Below are 21,722 nucleotides of genomic sequence, written 5' to 3'. Positions count from 1 at the left end.
GAAATTTGCCTCAGCTGTTCTTGAGGAAGATGAGAGGCCCTTCTGCCCTTCCTCTCCTTCCTCACCCTTTTCCCTTTATGTTACACAGCATTTAGAAGTAGTTTCTGGGTGCTTTCAAAAGATTCTTTTTATGAAAGATAAAATAAGGTTGTCGTAGAGCTGCCAGTAAACACTGGCTTATCGGGGTGTGGCTGTTAAAAATGAGAGGAAGCGTGTGAAATCAAACCACGGCAGGTAACTGCGGAGTGTGAGGCACCAGCTCTGTGGAGAAGGATGTGCCAGGGAGTCCCTGCGCCTCCTCCCCGTCTGCAGGCAGAGCTTTGTAGTGTTACCAGTCACGGGGGGGAAGCCGGTCGGGGCCTTCCCAAAGCATCCCGGTCCCGCGGGCGGGGGCCGCTGCTTGCTGTCCGACACGGCTCCTGCCCCCGAAGCGCTGCGCCATGGCAGACGTTTGTCAGGCTGCTGGCGACATCTGGTCTTACGGGGGAAGCGGCCGCGGGTGCCCTGCCGGCTTCTGGCTGCTGTCGCCCGTCCCCGATAGTTTTCCGGTCGCACCTGGGTAACGACTGCCCCGGGTGGCCCCTGCCCCCCCGCTGGCGCTGCCGCGAGGCGCTGCCCGGCTGCGGTCACCTTCCTGCAGCCCCTGCCCCACGCCCCGGGGCTCGGCGGCCGCGTGCTCGCAGCGTGCCCTGAGCGGGGACAACGCGCCCAGGCGTTGGCCTGTCGCGATGGTGGACCGACTGTCGAGGAGCGGCGGCATGAAGCGAGCCAGCTTCTCTGGAGCCTCATTTAGTCTCGACGCTGACGCGAGCTTCCTCAGTTTTCCTCCGGCCGCATTCTAGGATGCCCCGAAGACGGACGGGGGCCTGGCGCCCCCGGGCCGCGTCCACAGCTGGCCTGGCGGCGCCGACCCGCTGACCGAGGCAGGGCGGACGAAGGGGCCGCTGCCGGCCGCCGTTCTACGGGCTCGCGCCGAGCGCGGCCCCTTTAAGGGGGCGGGGCGCTCCCGCCATCGGCCCATGGGCGGGGGGCGGAGCCTGCCGGAACAGCCAATGGGCGCGCCCCGGCCGCGCGGCTGAGGGGCTATCCGGCGCGCGCTGCAGGCCGAGCTCCGCCGCCGCCAGCGCCGCCATGGCCCAGTGAGCGCCGGGGGCGGGCGGGGGGCGCGGGGCCCAGCTGCGCTGCGCGGGCGGCCCGCGGCGGGGGAAGGCGGTGGGCTCGGGGGGGGGGGGGGCGCGCGGCGGCCGGGCCCGGCAGCGGGGAGTTCGCCCTGCCCGGCACCCGCGGCGGGGCGCGGCGCGGCCCTCGCACGGCAGCCCTCGGCGGCACGTCCCGGTGCCGGGCAGCCCGCGCCGCGGCGGTGGGGCCGTGGCTGAGCTGGGTCCACCAGGGACGCGCTTGGCGGCGCCCGGGCCGGGTGTCGTGCGCACTCGCCTCCCGGTGCCGGGCGGCTGGGCCAGCTGCCGCCGAGCCGGGGCGCGGCTGTGCGTGCGGGGCCGCCCCGGGGCGCGGGCAGCCGGCGGAGCGCCCTGCCCAGCCCCGCGGAGGGGTGGGCTGCCCCAGCACGGAGCCGCCGCAGCCGCTCACCGCTCGCTTCTCTCCCGCCTTGCAGGGCTGACATCGCTCTGATCGGACTGGCCGTGATGGGCCAGAACCTGATCCTGAACATGAACGACCATGGCTTCGTGGTAAGGGCAGGACGGTGTTCAGGAGCCACTAGCGCCTGGGGCTGGAGCCAAGCACTTTACGGGGTTTGGGGGTTTCCTTTCCCTTGTGACGGTCTAATGAGTATCGGTCTAACGGGTATCGCTTCTCCTTTCAGTCACAACCGAGGCTGCCCCTTGTCCCTCTCCCAGAGCAGCCCCGCGGTGCGTGCCGCGCTCAGCCGGCCGCCTGGCCTGTTAGTTACGTAGGGTTTTTCCCTGAAGCTTGCTTAGGGCTTGGCCACGACCCGCAGGTTCCCAAGGCACGTGCAGGGACATGCTGCAGGTTCATCCCAGCTTTGTGTCTTTAGGGAAGGTGGAAGTGGGAGAGCACGTAGCGTTGAACCTTACTTAATTTCTACTCCAAGCTAAAGTAACTGCTCTGTCGGCAGCTTTTGTTAACGTGTTTTTTTTGCTCCCCCAGGTTTGTGCTTTTAACAGGACAGTTTCCAAAGTGGATGACTTTCTGGCCAGTGAAGCCAAGGGAACCAAAGTGATTGGTGCTCACAGCCTGGAAGAGATGGTCTCCCACTTAAAGAAGCCCCGTCGCGTTATCTTGCTGGTGAAGGCTGGCAGTGCAGTGGATGACTTCATCAATAAATTGGTGAGGCAAATATTCTATCTGTGATTCCTTTTGTCTTTTTGGAGAAGTTATGTTTAGAAGATCTCAATTATTCATCACTAATGAGGTTTGGAATGCATGGATAAAACCAAACTGCCAGTTTATTTTTTTGCAGGTGCCGTTGTTGGAGACTGGAGACATCATAATTGATGGTGGGAATTCCGAGTACAGAGATACCACGGTAAGTCTGTTTTCTGCCTGAAGTGGATGAATGAAATACACATGATTCTGTCTCCTCTGATCATCAGAATAGTCAGCTGATAAGATGCCATCTCCCCCCTGCTTGGGGAAGGATCTCTACAAAACCAGATCATGCAGCCTATTAAAATGCAATTGTTACAGTAGTTAAGGACTGTTATGTAAGTATATTTTTATAGAAGTTGCTCGAATCATCAAAGAATATTTTTATTGAGATCTTTTAAAGAGTGATGGTCTTTAGACAATTTCCTGTTACAATCTTAAGGTGCTTTCAGGGAGATTTGAAAATCTGAAGATATTTGTAGAGTTGTTGTTTTATCTCAATCCTACATGACCACAGGAAAAGCCTGTAAGACAGAACTGCTGGTTTGGCTGTCTCAGTAACGAGAACAGCAGAGTAATTATCTGTTTTTAAAAAAAACAACACCAAACAAACCCGCAACAAAAAAAGCTTGCAATAGGGCTGACCTATAGAAGTTAAAGGAGTTCCGTTAGCGTATCTGGGATGGTTCTGTGAAAATACTGCATTCAGATTGGTACTTCTGAATCTTAGAAGGGGTGCCGATATTAGTCTTTCTGCTTTGGCATCCTGATTTTGGATGAGTGAGTTGGCTATGCCAGAGTAAAAAACAGGTATTAAATAAGGATTAATACTTGGGGAGCTTGCAGCTTCCCTTAAGGTTCTCAGCCTGTGCTCCTCTCCCACTCAGAGGGAATTAGTTGCTCTTACAGTTGTTCATGCTTGCACCTTCACTCTGCAATGAACTCGGCAACTCCACCTCGGGCCTAATCTGCCTCCCCCACATCTTTGCACACAGCATGTATCACCTGATACTTAATTCCAAGCCTTTTCCAGCCTCAGTGCTGCTCTTTTCTATTCGGTGCTTCCAAGGACTTTGTTTTCTCAGCATGTCTGTTTTGCAGGGACCCATGTCAAAGCAACTGCACGTTTCCTAATGTTCACTTTGGTGCATGTACAAACTTCCTCTGAGGTTGTCTCTTCTAGCATGTCCAGAGCAGCACTGAAACCTAATTTTAGCTCTAAATTTCTAACCTTTGTTTGTAGGGCTCTGGCATTAAAAGAAATTAAATAATGCTGCTCTGCTTTTTGTTCCAGAGACGTTGTAAGGAGCTACGGGAAAAGGGCATCTTATTTGTTGGAAGTGGTGTTAGTGGTGGAGAGGAGGGTGCCAGATACGGTCCTTCACTCATGCCAGGAGGAGCTAAAGAAGCCTGGTAAGCATGAGCTAGAATATTCTTCGATATGATCTGTAACAAGCATCTTCTATTCACGTTGAGAGCCGAAGGAGGGGAGGAGGAGGACGTGGGTGTGGAGAGAATAAGATATGTTGCCATTTCACTTCCTCAAGGCTCAAGATTTCTCAACCTAGCTGGGCCCATGGGGCAGTGCTGAGCTTCCATAGCAGGCAAAACAAAGGCACGTTTTTCTTCCAGAAATTCACAGGTGAAAGTAGGACCTGCACAGATCTGAAGGGAGAAATGTGTGCCAGGGGAGAAAGGAAGTTTGCTTAAATTTTAAACAAGTACTGTTTATTGATTATGATTTTTCTTTTGAGGCCCTATGCACTTGGAAAGCTGTTAACCATGAAACAGGCAGCAGCAAATATCCCTGCAGTGATAGACACCATAAAAAGAGCCCTCAGTATGTGTTTGTACTGGCTATTAAATACATGATTTTTTTCAAGTTTCTGCCATGCTGTTGTGCTCTTCTGCACTCATGTTACTGTAAAGGTCTGTCTATCAATGTTCATATTAAACTTCCTCCCTGTGAACATCTGCCTGGTCAAATTTGACAGCGCAAAGCCAGAAACAACATCACAGTAATCTGCTGTCTGATAATTTTTTTGCCATAAGCAGCTCAGTAAAGACAGCTTCTATTTGCCACCCTTACCTGAACTTTGTCCCCCGCCCTTTTCACAGCACCTGCGGCCCGTGTGCCACCCATGCTCCTTTCCCAGTGCTGCTCCAAACTCGACATTCTGTAACGCTGTCCTGTTGGCTAAGCAATTCAGTACGCTTGAGGAGCCTGGCAATGACAAAAGCTCCTGCTTCCTGCAGTAATGCAGATAACTGTATCCTCACTTGCATTTGTGGAGTTTCTTTCCTCCTTCCCTCTATTCCACCAGATCACCCTGGATTTTTCTTGCGGCTATAGAACAGAATGGGATTTTGTTCCAATTCCACCACTAATCCTTTAATGAGTATGAGCCTGTATCATAACCTGCCTCTCTATTTCTCCATTTCTAAAATAGAGAATATAGAGAATAAAATAGAGAAATTTGGGTTCCTTTAGGTATATTAAGCTTGTTGCACAGTGTTGCAAGTGTGACATTGGGTTGTCCTCATTTCTTGCGAACAGTGTCTTGTTCTGGGAAGAGCATACGTTTTATTTGACATCGCTGTGTGGTAGGTTATCAACCTACCAGGATTCCCTCACACCGAACTGCTTTTTGGCAGGTTACAGAAGGATGAATCATACTGGTGGATTTTTTTTGTTGTTTTTTCTTTTTTTCGTGTGGTGTTTGTGACCTCTGCCTATCTGCTGAGGCGTATTATTTCTCCCCACAGGCCCCACATCAAGACCATATTTCAAAGCATTGCTGCTAAAGTGGGATCTGGGGAACCTTGTTGTGACTGGGTAAATATTAATCTGATACTGACCTTAACTTGTGGTTAGATCCAGGCTAAGATAGTTTGGTTGCTGAAACTCATGCACGTTTGTCCTTAATAAGGCCAGCGACACTGGGTTGATTTTCTGTCTGGCTGCATTCACTTCAAATCTGCCATCTCTGGTAACTTAGCCCATACAACAGAAGGGAAAAGCTCTTTGGCTGGATCATGTGCTGGGGGAGCTAAATGGAACTGTGACCCACAGTGTTTTCAGCTAGTAATGGGGTTTTTTTAGGCAGGAGGAAGCTATAGGCAGGTATTAAACACTGGAAGTGGTGGCAGTGCTGTTGCCAATGCCATTTTTGGATATTCCCTGACAGGTAGGAGATGAAGGTGCTGGACACTTTGTGAAGATGGTGCACAATGGGATTGAATATGGAGACATGCAGCTGATCTGTGAGGCCTATCACCTGATGAAAGATGTGGTGGGCATGGAGCATGAGGAGATGTCAAAGGTGATCTGTCATTTTTGGTGTCTTGCCTTCCTGAGCCAAGTGGCTGTGTCTGCCATTGAAGGAGGCAGCTGGGCTGTTTGTACATCATGAGGTTGAAGGTAAAGCTGCTTGTACGTCATGAAGTTAAATTTTCTGATGTGCCTTCTACCAAGGGCAGAGCACGATATTCCTGAGCTTTAAATGAGGCGGGGAGCAGCAAGCATGTACACCTGAATGTTGTCTAAAATCTCCCATTCTATGGCTGGTTTCTCCCCAGGGAGCAGCTTCTTGTAGAGAGAAGTGAATGATCTTGCCTGAAAAAAGCTAGTAAAACATCGAATGTTATAATCAAGCTGGCAAATCTTGCAAAGTCCTTGTTGAAGCAAGTCAAATAAGTATGATGTGTCTTGAAATGGCAGTTCTGTTTCCAGCCTTCAGTGCCTGTGATGATAGGCAGCAGGACGGGCTATGCCTCTGCCTTCCTGCTTGGAGATGGGTGCTCTCGGCTCCGACTCTGAGCTGTGCTCCTTCCAGTGCAGGGCTCCTGCACAATGGCCTTCCAGCAGCGCTGAAATTGTTGGTAGATGTGACAGGGTGCCAATAACCAGTAACTGAGATAGTATGACCCCCTTTTTGTATGTATATATATATATGTATGTCTGTGTACACATACATCAGTAAATCGGTTGAGATACATAGTAAATCAGTGTGTGTACATATATGTGTGTGTATATATATATATATATATATGCTTTTTTCTCCTTTTCCAGGTATTTCAGGAATGGAATAAAACAGAGTTAGACTCTTTCCTGATCGAAATCACAGCCAATATCCTCAAATTCAAAGACAGCGATGGAAAATACCTCCTCCCAAAGATCAAGGACAGCGCGGGACAAAAAGGCACAGGAAAGTGGACAGCCATTTCTGCCCTGGAATATGGGGTCCCCGTCACACTCATAGGTAACTGGTTCTTTGATCTGGCCTCGTCTTTCCTGCTGGCATGTACCACATCACAGTAAGGAGCACGGTAACGGATAATCTCAGAAATAAGCCCACGCTAGGGCTTGGCTCGAAGAGGCTTTTCTAGGTGTAGCCATTGCAGTCTTTCTGCCCATGAGAGCCGTTACTGTTTTTCTTGCTGGGCTTGGTTTTTACCTTGTTTCTCAAATGTTGGCAGTAGTGTTATCATGCCTTCGTCCGTGGTATCTTCATAGTGCTGGTGATGACTCGGTGACAGGTGAATGTAAGTGCAGTGCTAGAAGTGTCACACTAGATTGATGAAATTAATGTCAGCTCCTCTCAGTAATACTCCACCTTATCTGCTACTCCAAATCACATCATAGTCTTAGAAATATTAAAAAAAAAAGAAAAAAGTTGGGGCAGGACACTCTGAAAACCTTGTTGCTTGACCATTGCTTGATAAGTACTTAGACTTCTCTGAAGGCATAAGGATTATTTTTCAGGTATCTAAGTCTTCTATTTTGGTGTTTTGTTATAACTTGGCTAGCCCCAGCATTGGTGTGACTAAACAGAAACACGAGGGTTGGACTGTATTATGGGTTGAGGAGCACAGACAGATTTTTTTTTTTTTTTTTTTGAGGCTAGCAGCAGACCACCACCCTAGGATGATGGTTGCTGTTTTTCCAATACAACAGTTAATTGTGGTGTTTCTTCATGCACTCCGGACTACTGCTGGCTTTTGTTTTGTGGCTAATAAGGCTGCTGACCCAAAACCAAACTAAGGTGATGGACATGTATTTTGTAATTGCTTTGAATTGTATCCCTAACGTGTGAGAATTTACCAGCTCACCTACAGACCTAACAGTCTGGGTGCTTACCCTTTTATCTAGCCTGGCTTTTGAATGGAAGTGTGACATAGGAGTTGTAATACATCTGCAACGCATTTAGAGTGCTCTCTTACCACAGGTCCAATGTAGACTTTCCCACCGAGTAAGTAAGGTGACTCAACAGGTTCTTTGCTCTCAAATTGGCTTTAATTTTCATGCTTTCTCTACCTCTATTTCCTTTGCCTTGGCTGGTTGAGTCGTGTTGTAATAGAAGATAAGAAAAACTGTATTCAGTAGGGTGAAAGAGTAACTGCAGTGACAGCTATCAGAGAAATATAGCTGCATTTCAACAATGTATTTTTACAAAACAGGTTTTGTAAATGGTTTTAATGTTCTACTACAGCTATAGTCTTTCAGTTCTAGGCTTGAGAGTGTGTTTCTCGCTTGTGCTGTTAATATTCTCCCGTTTGGGGTTCTTGCGAAGATTAAGGGTGGAGGAAACCCTCCCTAATTAGGCCTCTGCAGTGCCAGGGGAGTGGTGTTAGGTAATGATGTGTTAATAAGGAAGTATGTGCAATAGCCCTTGTGCAAACTTGGCTGTTCATAGGGCAGTTGCTGTGCATGTGGTTTTACTGCAGAAGCATGACTTGCAGACTTCTGCTTGTAAAAGCAAGTCACGCTGCTCCTGCTTTTTCCTCATTTCCCCCCCCCCCCCCCCCCCCCCCCCCTTCTCTTCCCCGGTGCAGAAGGAAGTTTTTGCAGAAATGGAGAGGAGGCAGTTCTGATTTTGATAACAATCTATTAATCGAACTGCAGGGAAGATTCAGGATCTTGTGAAAACATTACTCATTCATCTTGGTTTTGGTTAGTTTGTTTTGAGGGGTGTGGGGTTTTTTTTTGGTAATTCATGACTCACTTAAAAGGTGGAAGAAAAGTTCAGTATGAAGACTATAATAAACGTGATTACTTACCTTCCATCAGACCCTGGAAACTGTTTTGTTTGAGTGTGGCGTTGATTTGGTTTTGGTTTTTTTTTTTTACCATTAACAATACTGTCTTCAATTGCAAGTAAGTACAGCTTAAACCACCATGATTAGGAATTGACTGAGCCAGATCAAGGGATTTCTCTTCAGGAGCTACTTGGCTAACTCCCTAGCCCTGGCAAATGACATTTAGTAACCTGCTCAGTGATGTTATAAAACTTCATTATGGGCTTCTGAATACCAGTGTTACAGGCCTACCAGATTTGTAAAACTTATTTCCTCTTATAAGTTAACCTGCTGAATTTATTCTTGATTTTAATTGCTCTTATTTTGCATGTGTGTATTTCAAAGCACGTTTAGTTAATGTCACTTGGCATTTATGCAGCAGCTTTTTATCTTCAAAACATGATACAGTACTGAGTGAAGTCTTCAACCTTGCCTGTCCCTAGACTGTCATGCAGCGCTGTCTGTCTTTTTGTAGATCAGAGGAGATTTTAAAGTAAATTCTTAAAACTAAGGGCTGTTGAAGTTTCCCAAAGATAAACTTTCATGTGGATGACTTGTGGCTTGTTTTCTTCATTGTTTGAAAGCTGTATTAGTCAATATTTACCCACTGGTTATGCTGACAGGCAGTTTGGTCCCTCAGTAATGCTGTTAAAATAATTCATTTGCACACCTCTCTTCCTGTGTGACTCTGTTTCGCTGTGTATGTGGTTCATCATTCAGTGACGTGCTCATTGAGTGCTTGAGGACAAGTATCTCGGGCCTTTACAGCGATGCTGAACTTTCTAATTATCTCCCCTTTCCTGCCATACTTAAAGGTGAAGCTGTGTTTGCACGGTGCCTGTCTTCCCTCAAGGACGAGAGAGTACAGGCCAGTAAGCTGCTGGATGGGCCTAAAATGACCCAATTCAGTGGGAACAAGAAGGCCTTTCTGGAGGACATACGCAAGGTGAGTCACTCTGCTTGCCAGGGTGCTCTATTCAAGCTGTGTATCAAAGCAGGTTTTGGATGGTGAAACCCTGGCGAAGAGCTTCTGTGTTTACACTTCATGACAAGTGGTTCGGCTGTCCCATTGTGCATTGTCTAGTGATGTCCACGAGCATAGTGCGACCAGTTCCTTTCCTGACCAAAGAAGGAATTCAAGTCAAAGGCACAGTGGGCAGCGACAACTAGCTGGGGTGCAGGAGGTCAGAATTCATGCAGAGGAGCTTACTTTTTCGCTCCTCAACACTCTGTAGTGGGGGTAATAGCTCTTGAACTCTTTCTGTTGAGACCAGACTTTCCAAAAATTAGAAAGGATATTTTGGTTCTCAAATAGCAGAGATGTGCCTACTGTATTCATCCCTGATGAGATGTGGACTAAACAGAGCATGCAGACACTGAAGTTTCTCATTCAGCTTTGTAGGACTTCACTGGGAATGTGAATTTGTTTTTTTCTAGGCCCTGTATGCTTCCAAGATTATCTCATATGCTCAAGGCTTCATGCTGCTGAGACAAGCAGCCAAAGAATTTGGCTGGACACTGAATTATGGTGGCATTGCACTGATGTGGAGGGGAGGCTGCATCATCAGAAGGTAATTAAGATAATGAGGTAACTTAGGTGCGGAGGGGAGAAAAGCAGGCAATTTAGTTTATGCAGTTCTAGACTGACAGGTCTAGAGTCTCTCTTGGAAAATTTATGGAGTCAATCTGCTGTTAAGATACTGAGATGCTGTTTCTGTAGACAGCACTAAAGGTCACCAGATGAAGCCAATTTTCTGGTGGCTTAGCTACTGCAGATTTTCTTTGGTCTTTGTTTTGTTTGCATTTTTCTCAATGTTTGGAATGTGAGTCTGGCTGAATCAAATTTTGGCACTGTAAGTTTTTTGTTCTGGGCCTTTGTTGGAAGCTTTGAAATTTTATTCCTGGTTTACATGTGTTCTGCCTAGTGTGTTCCTGGGAAAAATCAAAGATGCTTTTGATCGAAACCCTGAGCTCCAGAATTTGCTGTTGGATGATTTCTTTAAGACAGCTGTTGAAAACTGCCAGGTGAGTTTCCAAGGAAGGGAGAACATAAAAGCAATAGTTTACAGTCTGGACTTACTCAGCTGCTTTCTTAGGAGTTACCTTTACAGGTCTATTTAGACTGAAAAATGAAAAGGCAGAGAACACCCTTGAAACTGATTTATACAGCATCCTTAATCTAAAAGATTTCTAAACAATCCTTAAGCTCTTTGGGATTGTGTATGTATATCTGTACGCATATAAGGTATGGGTGCAGGAATTCATCATCTATGGCTTCAAGGTACCCTTCTTTAGTAGAACATATCGGGTTTTTTCCCATCCTGATCCTGTAAGACTGCATAGTTGGAGTTGGCTGAAATTGAACAAGAAAGTTACTGTGATGAGGCAGGCTATGCTGAGGTCCAAACTAGAATTCTGCCAGACACCAGGGTTAGCATCCTGTTCTTGAAAAAATGCTTCTTGCCTCCGTTTCATCAGCAAGTTGGAGAACGGTAGTTCTAAATGAAGGAAAAAAAGGGGGTTGCAGCACTGAAGCGCTGCCTTATAAATCAGCATCCAGATACATCAAGTGATGAACTGAGATCTCATGTAATGTTGCAAGGTATATTTGTACTGTTGACCTAAAGATAATACAAACAAACACAGAGTCCTTGTTGTGTCGTGGTTCTTCTCTCCGATGCTAGCCAAGCTGCTGTTAGGAGGTTTCCATTTTAGTATTACGGAAGAGCCTTAGGCAGAGATCTAGCCATTCAGAAGAATTGTGACATGAGGAAAAAATGTCTAGCCTCTGTGAACATTCTCATCACTGCCCTGCATCTTGTGCCTACTGTGCATTTGGACTTAAGCTGTACAGAGTGCAAAGCTCTGTTCTATTACCACTGTTTGCAGGAGCACCAAAGTAAGTGTTCCAGACCTGCTGTTTGTTTGACCTAGGTCTGTTCAAACAGTGTCCTGATTTTTGGATGGAGTTGACAGGCAGAACTAAAATCACATTATCTGACCAACAAAGAAGTAGTTTCATCATTAATAATTCTTTTAACTGAAGCTGAGTATTCCATGCAGGTTACTAAATCAGATGTACAGTTGAAACGGGGATTACCCACATGTCTTTGAAGTGTTGTGCTGACCTGCTATGCCCTTTGGCGAGCTTTGTACTGTGCTTGATTAGGGGTCCTAAAAGTGCCTCAGTGTTTCCTCAGCATGTTCCCCACTGTGTTCATGTTTTTGGGATGCACTGATTATGTTTATATGAAAGAATAGCATCCTTGCTCGAGGCTGTGGTTTGACTGCACGTGAAGTATATGTTTGCACACTTAATGTCCTGTTTGTTAACTCTATCTTACTTGCCATTTTTTTGGATCAACCTCATTTATGTAAAATCAGGAATCTACTGCTGCATTTGCTCAGACTTGGTCAATAGATTTCATATAACGTGAAATAGCACGTCCTGTTAGACTAGAATAGTTCATATGCCTGCCCATACCTCTGAGCAAGCACTGATTAGTTTCTTTCTTTCTTCTCTGTGTTCCCCCCCACTCCCTTTCCTTTCTTCCAGGACTCTTGGCGACATGTGATCAGTACTGGAATACAGATTGGTATCCCTATGCCCTGCTTCACTACAGCACTTTCTTTTTATGATGGATACAGGCATGAAATATTACCAGCTAACCTGCTTCAGGTAGGTGCCTGAAATAGTGTAGCCAGTCTTCTGCCTACTGAAATACCATCATGTTGTTACTTAAATACTGGTCTAAAGGCCCTAATGGCAATATGTCCTAATCACTCCAACACTGTAAAGATAAAGGCATAGACTGCCTAACATAATTCTATTAAACCTGAAACTCACAGCAATAAAATACTATGAGATACCTGGATAAAGAACATCAGAGATATGGGTATGACAGTGTTACTACTCCATCTGTAAACCAAGGGTAAGATATCTTTGAATCAAAACAGTTTATAAAGAAGTAGGTATCTTTGAACCTTTGGATGTATACTTGTTTTTGAGATTACTACCTAGCAGAAATAATACTTGTTTTTGAGATTACTACCTAGCAGAAATAATACTTGTTTTTGAGATTACTACCTAGCAGAAATAATACTTGTTTTTGAGATTACTACCTAGCAGAAATAATACTTGTTTTTGAGATTACTACCTAGCAGAAATAATACTTGTTTTTGAGATTACTAGATATTAGTAAGTGTTTAATTGCAGTGGTTTTGCTAATAATGAGAAAATAAGTTTGAATGTTATAATATCGGAGTCGGATCTTACTTCTAGAATTCCTATAGTCAAGTATCAGTAGGTGCAACTTCTAGTACTCGTATGACTGTGATATTCATGTGTCTATTTTGTGTGTCTGTTTTTATTCTAGGCTCAGCGTGATTACTTCGGTGCACATACATATGAATTATTATCAAAGCCAGGTGTATTTATCCATACTAACTGGACAGGCCATGGAGGAAATGTGTCCTCTTCTGCCTACAATGTCTAATGGAAATATTTCCTCTTGAAGCCAAGATACTGTAGATCTCAGATATTCCTCCTAGAATACCACTTTTTACTGTACTGTGCTAGAACTTGTGTTTGGACACTTTTGTAATAACTTGTGGGTATACTTATATATATTATAAGAAAGCTAAATAAATTTGCTTATGAACGCATTGAAGTGTTTTCTTTCCACTGCTGTTGGGCAAAACCGGCTAAAATGTCTTTGTGCAGTATTTAATAGAATACATTTTATAATGATAATATTTTTATTGTATTATAGTGCATAAACTTATAGGGATCAAGATAGAGATGACTGCGTTTCAGTAATTGCTAAAATGGAGAATGGAGATGGCACAGTAACACTGCCTAAGATTCCAGGGAGGTAAGGGCCTTTTTTTTTGTTTCTGCTATTTATTCATAACAGGCAGTAGCTTGGCGCTTAAAGATTAATTCCTGGGTGTTGACCTGCAGTCTTTCACACTGTGAGCTCTGTTTGTTTTCTGTGAAAGTGTGAAGGGTGGGATGGATCATGGAGAAGAAACTTGAATGCAGCTTAGAGGGTGTCAAGATGGATATTCCTGTCACCAAGCTGTTCTTCCTCTAAGTGTTGTTTGTAGTTTTAAGCTCTGGCATAAACTGTTGGCTTAGCTGTGCACCTGCACTATTTTCCCCAAATCTCCCTGCTTCTTTGCCTCTTCTTTCCATGGGGCAATTAAAAATACCTGCGTTAGCATGCAAAGTTGGCCCTGTTTGAGATCCTCTTCCTGCAATCCCACTGCCAGTCATCTTTAGGATTTCTGAAAATTCACCTGGGTGCCTGTAGCTTTTTTTCTGCTTTTCTCAGAACCTCTCAAGTGTTACATTTTGTGCTGTGCACCAGTTTTTCTGGGTGTTTTTTTCCCCATTTATTTCTGTTAGGGCAGCTACCTAGTTGGGTATCTGTATAATTACCAAAAGATTGCTTTGCGTTTAAAGCAACTTTTCTGCAGATTATGTTGTAAGATTTAGGAATTCTATAAAATAAATGTGTGACAAATTGCAGGCAATACTGATAACTGGAGGGTGATGAACATGAAACCTCCCCTGGTGCAACATGCGGCTGTTTCCACTTGTCCTGTCACTTCTTGGGAGAGGAGACTGACCCCACCTGTCCCCAGCCTCCTCTCTGGGAGCTGTAGAGTGAGGGGTCCCCCCCCGAGCCCCCTCCTCTCCAGGTTGAACCCCCCCTCCGCTCCCCATCAGACTGGTGCCCAGTCCCCCACTCCAGCCCCCAACGTCCTTCTTGCAGTGAGGGGCCAAACCTGAACCCAGGATTCGAGGTGCGGCCTCACCTGGGCCGAGCACAGGGGGCCGGTCACCGCCCCGGTCCTGCTGGCCACACTGTTTCTGCTACAAGCCCGGATGCTGCTGGCCTTCTTGGCCACCTGGGCACCCTGCTGGCCCATACCCGGGCGGCCAGCTAGCCCCCGCCGGCAGCTCCCCAGCCCCTCTGCCCCCAGCCTGTGGCGGTGCCTGTGGCCGTGCCCCGCGGGCGGGGCCCGGCACTCAGCCCTGTGGCACCTCGTACGCTTGGCCCTGCCCCACGGGCACCAGCTGGCTGGTGTCTGATCTCTGCCGGGCACGATTAACTCCTGACGGGGACGATCCGGTGGTGCAGGTACCTCGCAGGGCGTCTGAACAGGCCGGGTGTCGTGAATCGCTGCCGACAGCCGCGCCACGCCGGTTAGTGCGCGGCGCCCGCAGCCCGCCCGCTGCCGGTCCGTCCCTGCCTGGGCACCTGCCTTTCCTCGCCGGAGAAAATCCTTTGCAAAGCGCCGCTGTTCGGCAACAAGGCGGGGCGGCGGCGGCCGCCTCCTCTGCCCGCTGGGCGGGCTCGGCTCTCCCTCGGGGCGGGAACCGGCCCTCCGCGGGGCGGCTCCCGACATGGCGGCGGTGCGGCCCCGCCCCGCCGCGCTGGGCGGGAAACTGGGCTGGCGGCTGGGATCGCGCGCCTGACGGGAGCCCGCGGCCCTGAGGGGGGATCGCGGCCCTGAGGGGAGCCCGCGGCCCTGAGGGGAGCCCGCCCCATGGAGGCGACGGAGGAGGAGCGGCTCCTGCTCACTCAGGTACGACGACGTTGGCGTCTCCGCCTCCTCCCCGGGTCCCCAGCGCCAGCAGGATGGGGCTCGCCCGGGACAAGATGGAGCCATGGCGGGGGTGTGTGAGGGGGTATGTGGCCCTGAGTTATAAACGTGGTGTTGCGGGGTGTGTTTGGGTCCGTAAACGGCTGCTTATGTTGGGTCCTTTTTGACGATTTATGCAAGAGCTAACATATCAGTCTGCAGAGACCTGAACTCTCGCTGCCTTGGCTCCTTTCAGAGGCTGAAGGCTGCAGTTCACTACACGGTTGGCTGCTTGTGTCAGGATGTGGCAGAAGACAAAGATGTGCAATTCACCAAACAAACCATTGCAGCTATTTCAGAGATCACCTTCAGGCAGTGCGGTACAGAAGTTTGCATTCTATCTATTTGTTCAAGAGTAGTTGCCACAGGAATGATACTTTAAAAAGATACCACTAGAACTAGGTATCACTGGTGCTTGTTTCTTCTGTTACACCTTTTAAAAGTACAAGAAATAGTGATTTGCTTTTTCAGACCTCGGAAAAGTATTTAAATGTGTGTGGAAATACTGTGTGGGCCACCTGCCTGTGCAAGTGGCACATAATAACAAGTTGTGGTCCCTTCTCCTAATGAACTTGGATAGTTTACGGTCACACATTTGTGACAGCTAGAACTGCAATATATCTCTTCCTACTCAGCATTTTAAAATATGTGATGTCTTTGTGTCTTCTCCAGACAACTTCGCAAAAGACCTTGAAATGTTTGCAAGGTAGGTATTGTAACGCTCAGTTCTTACAAAGGCTTTTTTTTGTTTGTGTGTGTGTGTGTGTGTGTGTGTGTTCAGCTGCAATAACTAGATAATCTTTAAAATATGTCTTGTAATTCAAGTTTTAAAGGATTCTGTTGGCTGATTAAGTAGTGGCTGTGAAGTTAGGAAACATACTCCCCTGCAGGTTCTCCCCGATCTTGGAAGTTCATTTATGTGGTACAAGTGATTGTTTAGATTAATGACTGTATTGGGTCTGGCAGAGCCCCATAGCAGCCCTCACAAGGATGTGCTTGTGTTGGTAGCTAGAAAGGTGGTGATAACGCAGCAGTGTTTTGGCTACTCCTGAGCAGTGATTGCAGCATCCAGGCTGTCTCTCCAACGCTTCCCCCCTTCACCTGTAGGCTGGGGGTGGGCAAGATCTTGGGAGGGGACATAACCAGGACAGCTGACCCAAAGTGACCAACGGGATATTCCATACTGTATGACGTCTGCTCAGATAGAAAAGCAAAGAGAAAGGAGGAGGAATAGGGGGGCATTCGTTATGTATAATGTTTGTCTTCTGGAACAACTTCTACACATACTGAAGTCCTGGTGTCTGGGAAGTGGCCGAACACGGCCTGCTGATGGGAAGTATAGAATAACGTATTTTGTTTTCCTTTGCTTCTGTGTGTGAGCCTTTTGCCATTGCTTTGTTAAACTGCCTTTATCTTGACGCATGAGGGTTTTTTCAATCCTATTTTCTTCCCCCCCCTGTTCTAAGGAAAGGAGTGATAGAGCGGCTTGGTGGCCACCTGGCATCTAGCCAAGGTCAACCCACCACAATATAGTTGTTAAATGTGTTGATACCTAGCAGTACTGGATGGTTTGGGAGTGACAGATGCTTACTAGCATGCCTGTGTTTCATGTGGTTGCTCCAAGGAGGTAAAGGAATGTTTTAAGGAGTCAGAGCTTAACACAGTGACCTACTGGCAATTAAAAGGGAATGGAACAGTGGTGCTTAAAGTTCTGGTTGTTGAAATTCTAGGGTTTTCACAAAGAAGTGTGGAAATTTAGATATACATGCACAAATTTGTAAAAAAGGTTTTTGTGCATTACAGTTGGAAAAGTTAGGCATGTTTGGTTTACTGGGTCCCTATTAAGCCCATTTAGTTAGTGTTCTTAATTAGATGCTGCATAGCCTTTTACAACTAATGTTGGCAAACCCATTAAGCGGTATTTCTTTAATTTTATGCAGGCATGCTAAACGAAGCACAGTCACTACAGAAGATGTGAAGCTTTTGGCTAGAAGGAGCAATTCTTTGGTAAGATTCACTGTATATTCTGTCTTGCAACATTCTTAAATCAATTGGTTAATTCCTAAGAGCATTTGAGTGAAGGCTATAGATGAAGCGACTGTTGCTTCAGTAATTTCACTAGCTTATTGATGATGGATGGGTACAACCCAGTGATTTTTAAATTTTCGTCTTATTTTGCTTCATGACACTGCTTCAGTGTGGGAATGCAGATCTGATTGCAAGCAGCAGTGTTCTGGTTGCAGCAGGGTTGCTGGGGTTCCAAGTACGAAAGAGCAATAAACAGACACATTACAGCATTGGCAGTCTTGGAAGTAAATGATTCTGTTTTTTCTTGATGTTGTGTTCCTTTGTTTTAGCCTAAGGTCAGGAATACCTTGAGGTGCTAAGTCTCCCAACATTAATACAGGGATAATTCACGTTACTGTATTCTCTCACGTGCTGATCTGTATGATGTTCAGACTTAAATTCACTGGTCTGTTACAACATACCTGTAAATGCTTCCATGCATAATAATAATTTTAATTTTATGTGAGATTTTTTCCTTCCATGAGATTTGAAATACGCAGTGTGAACTTGTCTGAGAAGGCACAGTAAACGCTGGAGCTGAATTTTATGTTCCTAACTATTGTGTGCTCTTACGTCAAGTGGGTGCAGAGTAGTCTTGCAATATTTCTGTACTTACATAGTATCTCTGCAAACTACAGCTCTGAGTACCTGCTAACATTGCTGTCTCAGCAGTAGAGATGGATGTAACATAATTTATAAATCCTAGTCTCGCCAGGGCATTTCAGTATCCGAGGATATTCAGCTTAGACTGAGAGCTTTGTGCAAGAATTAAAACTAATTGATGTTTGTCAAGCCTTTTTGGAGTGTCTGTCATCTTTTTTGTAGTAAGAATTTGCCCTGTTAATGTCTCTTAAATGTTTCTCTCTAATTTCACATGAAGTTCCTCAGTAGATGACCGATTAGTTTATTGTTCTCAGCTAAAGTATATCACCCAGAAGAGTGAAGAGCTTGCATCAAGTAACATGGAGCAAAAGGAGAAGAAGAAAAAGAAGTCCAGTGCAGCTAAGGGAGGGAAAACTCCTGGGGAACAAGAAGCAGCTGTGAATGAAAGTGAAGATTCCAACATGGCATGATTTACCTTTCAAGTAAAGTTTCTGGTCATTTTCTCTTACTCTCATAGAGGAACTGAAGTTAGTCTATTAGAGATTCCTCTTGCAGGTTAGTAACAGTAATGAATCTTTAGGTTTTTAGGTGAACATTAGTTAAATTTTTTTTGTTCCAAAAATGAAAAGCCTGCCAGAATTAAGTAAAGCTTACAGCCAAAATGCCTTAATTGCTCACAAAAAGGTATGTTGCTGTTATTAAAAAGAAAATTCTTCAAATAAAGAGTTTAAAGCAGAACACTTTCACTGACCATGTTACCTCAGTATGTGCAACACCTTCCTAGTCTGACTTCCTTCTTCCTTCCATTTTTGTTTTAATAGCCATATTTCTCACTGTCTTGACAATTAAAAGTTTTGTGCCGTTTTTCACCTGTGACACTGCTGGTGTACAATCTTTGCTTTCACCAAGTTGCATTACATTTCTGATTTTACTATAGTAACATGGCTCTGGGGTGGTGGTCAGAAATGCATCGCCGTTGCCCTCTGCTGCACTGAAAGAGGCTTACCAAATGCTGTTGATTCAAATGAAGCAGATTTCAAGTCCCGAGCTATTTAGACAGATACAGCCAAGTGAAATGAGAAGACTGTTGAAGCTACTGCATGGGCAAACTTTATCAAGCAAGAATATGCTTGCCAAGGATAGTCTTAAATAGGCAGCAAGAGAGGAAAGACTCAAGCACTGTTTTTCTTGCTCAGCCCTTGACTCATGAGACAAGCTCTTCCTTGAAGCCACTTGTTCCTCCTTGAAGGATACAGCTTGGGGCAATTCCCCAAAACCAAGTTTAAAATCATCAGGTTCTAATTTTAGTAAGACTTGTACCGTAAATACTACCCCAAGATAAAGAAGGTACCAGATGACAGCATTTTTTATCACCCTTGAGAACTTACCGGTGTAGCCTTGCTCCTTGTTTAAAGCCCTTCTCTCGAAAGAGTGCACTTTCTAGAGTAGAGTCACTCAGCTATACATGACACAACAGAAAAAGAATAATGCTCTGGACTGCTTACATGTGGTCTCTTTTATTCTTGCTCTGTATTTGAGCTGTTAAGCAGTAGTGGATAGGGGGGAAAACCTATGCCTTTTGTAGGCTGTAACTATCCAATATCGATCAAGTGCTACTGCATAGAGGAAAATAGGAATGGCACGAATCTTTGTGTCTGGCTCTATACAGAAAATCTGACACAATGACACTTAAATACCCTCCCTTTCCCCTATCCCAACCTGTTCCACTTCCAGGGATGAGATATCTTTTAGAATTCTACTGACTGATATAGGCTAGGTAGGTAATAAACCAGTAATTTTGTAATCAACAGGAAGTAAATCCTCTTGGCATACCAGTGCTTACATTATTCAGTTTTCATATAGGTTTTGGGTTTAGGTTTTTTTGGTTGGTTGGTTTAGTTGGGTTGAGTTGTGGTTTTGGTTGGTTTGTTTGTTTGTTAATTTTTATTTTTTTAATTGTTTTAATGCTGCTATACATTACTTGCTTTCTTGAAGTTCATGTATTAATGTAAATAAAGAGCCTTTATTTACATTAATATGCCCTGGTTATCAACCCAATCCCACAGGAGATACAAAAGGTTTTTCTTGGTACTTTAAGGGAAGAATCACTAATGCAGTGCTGAAGATCATTAACTGAGGATACTCATTCATGGCAAATCTGTTGCTGAAGAAGGAATCTGTTACAAGGTAGTTTTGTCTACTTGAATGTATTAATGATGAAGACTTTAACTCAAGGCTTTGATGTTCTAAAAGTTTTACCCTGAAAAACGTCATGGCAGCCACCCCAGGTTTTCACACATCTTCTGGCTGTGTTTTAGACCTTTCATAGTGTGTCCTTCCCTCTTGAACACCTATACAAAATCTATCTTTATGAATCATAGGCAGGTCAGTCATCCTGTTCAAAAGTTACAGCTTCTTAAGTACTACAGGAATAAAATCAAGGAAATGCTAATTTTTGCATAGTTAAAAGTGTCTGTGCAGCTTAAATAAGCTCAAGTGAATCAAAGATACTTCATGTCTACAAAATGTACATCTAGTTTAAGGTTAAATTAGATTACAGAGCATGTTTTAGGTGGATGGTTTCTCCTGACTTGCGTAGGTAATATAAGCAAAATATGATCGAGTATCTTTTGCTCTTATCCACTTCTGTCTCTGAAGAAGCAACTTCTGTAGGGATCTGGTTACTAAGACATGCATAGTTCTATTGTAGTTGCTTCTATTGTTCATCCTATTCCTTTCTTGAGTAGAAAATTGGTATTTATTTCACAGGACTCCTTGGCCTTTAAAAGCATCAAGCATTTTGAAAACATAGTAACTATCTTTCAAGAGGAAGGCCTAGTGGATGTTTGTTACACAGCTGTTTGTTGGTGGGGTTTTTTTTTGAGGTCATTACGCCCAGCATCACAGGAAGAGAGATCATGTCTTCAAGTTTGTTAGCTCTGATGTTCTCACTTGTCCTCATATTAAATCTCCTGTAACTTCGCCTCCAAATACACATACACTAATGGTATACAATACAGAAGGTGCTGGCTAAAGGCTAAAGACAGTTTACTGAAAAGCTTTCTCATTATTTGCTGTGGAAATACTCTGTCTGGCAGCATCTCCTTGTTATCACCAACAGGGAATTCTAGTTATGAACCAACTTTCCCAATGTAATGATCTAAAGATCTATAGTAAAGTCTACGGTAAAAAAAAGATCAATTTTTACAGGTAACTGTAAAATTTAAAAATCTCATTAAATGGAGATGTTCTAGCAGTTTTCATTTTTTATTGTGCTATTAAGAGAGATCCAAGAAGCAATACATAGTCTATAAATAAAAAAACCCCAAAACATAAAACAAAAAGGATTTTTGATAGAAATTACAAGGTGATATGCAGCATTGAAGTCTCTTAGCCAGTAGTTAATTGCTGCGTATTCTTCATGGAAACTTCTGAGCTTTAAAGAGAGTTAAGTATTACATACCTGCTCTTTTTGCAAATAATAGTCAATATTACTATTAAACTGCCAGCTCAGCTTTAGGATAGAGTAAAACTGCAGCTCCTATCAGATTATGAAAATCTGATTTGTTAAAATTTTTTGTTCTATTAGAACAGAACACTTAAGACAAAAGTAACAGTTTTAAATCATACTGGGCTAGGTCCAGTTGACAAATTGAATTCTGTAACATAAGAACTGCAACATTTAATAATTTACAGACAACTAAAGGGCTCTAACCTTGATAAAAGAGGAAAAAGCAGCAATGAAAACCCTGCATTTGTTTTTTTCCTTAAGGCTAGACTGGAAGGACCACCACTGCCTTCCTAACAACAACGATCAGCACGGTCCCTGTAACTCCATGTCAGAGTTTGCCTGGAATTAGGTGAGTTAAATATTCTTAATAACACAGGATAGAAGTAATTATGCTATCTGCTATATTAAGTAGATGTGGAAAAGCCACAGGTAAAACCCTTCTTTCCTCTTTGTACAGCTTGAG

At 44.9% G+C, this 21,722-nt stretch overlaps 2 protein-coding genes across 2 annotated transcripts; both read left to right on the top strand.

Moving 5' to 3' along the window:
- Positions 1-1,010: 1,010 nt before the first annotated feature.
- PGD (phosphogluconate dehydrogenase) lies at positions 1,011-13,089 on the top strand. The gene is made up of 13 exons (XM_055798873.1): positions 1,011-1,139; positions 1,613-1,688; positions 2,128-2,307; positions 2,441-2,506; positions 3,641-3,759; positions 5,113-5,182; positions 5,535-5,669; positions 6,419-6,608; positions 9,240-9,370; positions 9,862-9,995; positions 10,350-10,449; positions 11,981-12,103; positions 12,801-13,089. Exons 1-13 carry the CDS (start codon positions 1,132-1,134, stop codon positions 12,918-12,920), a joined length of 1,452 nt encoding a protein of 483 aa, XP_055654848.1. The 5' UTR covers positions 1,011-1,131; the 3' UTR covers positions 12,921-13,089.
- Positions 13,090-14,846: 1,757 nt separating this feature from the next.
- Positions 14,847-18,624, top strand: CENPS (centromere protein S). The gene is made up of 5 exons (XM_005237823.3): positions 14,847-15,021; positions 15,275-15,398; positions 15,751-15,784; positions 17,019-17,085; positions 18,063-18,624. Exons 1-5 carry the CDS (start codon positions 14,983-14,985, stop codon positions 18,216-18,218), a joined length of 420 nt encoding a protein of 139 aa, XP_005237880.1. The 5' UTR covers positions 14,847-14,982; the 3' UTR covers positions 18,219-18,624.
- Positions 18,625-21,722: the final 3,098 nt, after the last annotated feature.

Source organism: Falco peregrinus, chromosome 3 (assembly GCF_023634155.1).
Source record: "Falco peregrinus isolate bFalPer1 chromosome 3, bFalPer1.pri, whole genome shotgun sequence".
NCBI classification, from domain to species: Eukaryota; Metazoa; Chordata; class Aves; order Falconiformes; family Falconidae; genus Falco; species Falco peregrinus.
The sequence above is the reverse complement of the archived record's forward strand: the minus strand, read 5'-3'. Positions and strand labels throughout refer to the sequence as shown.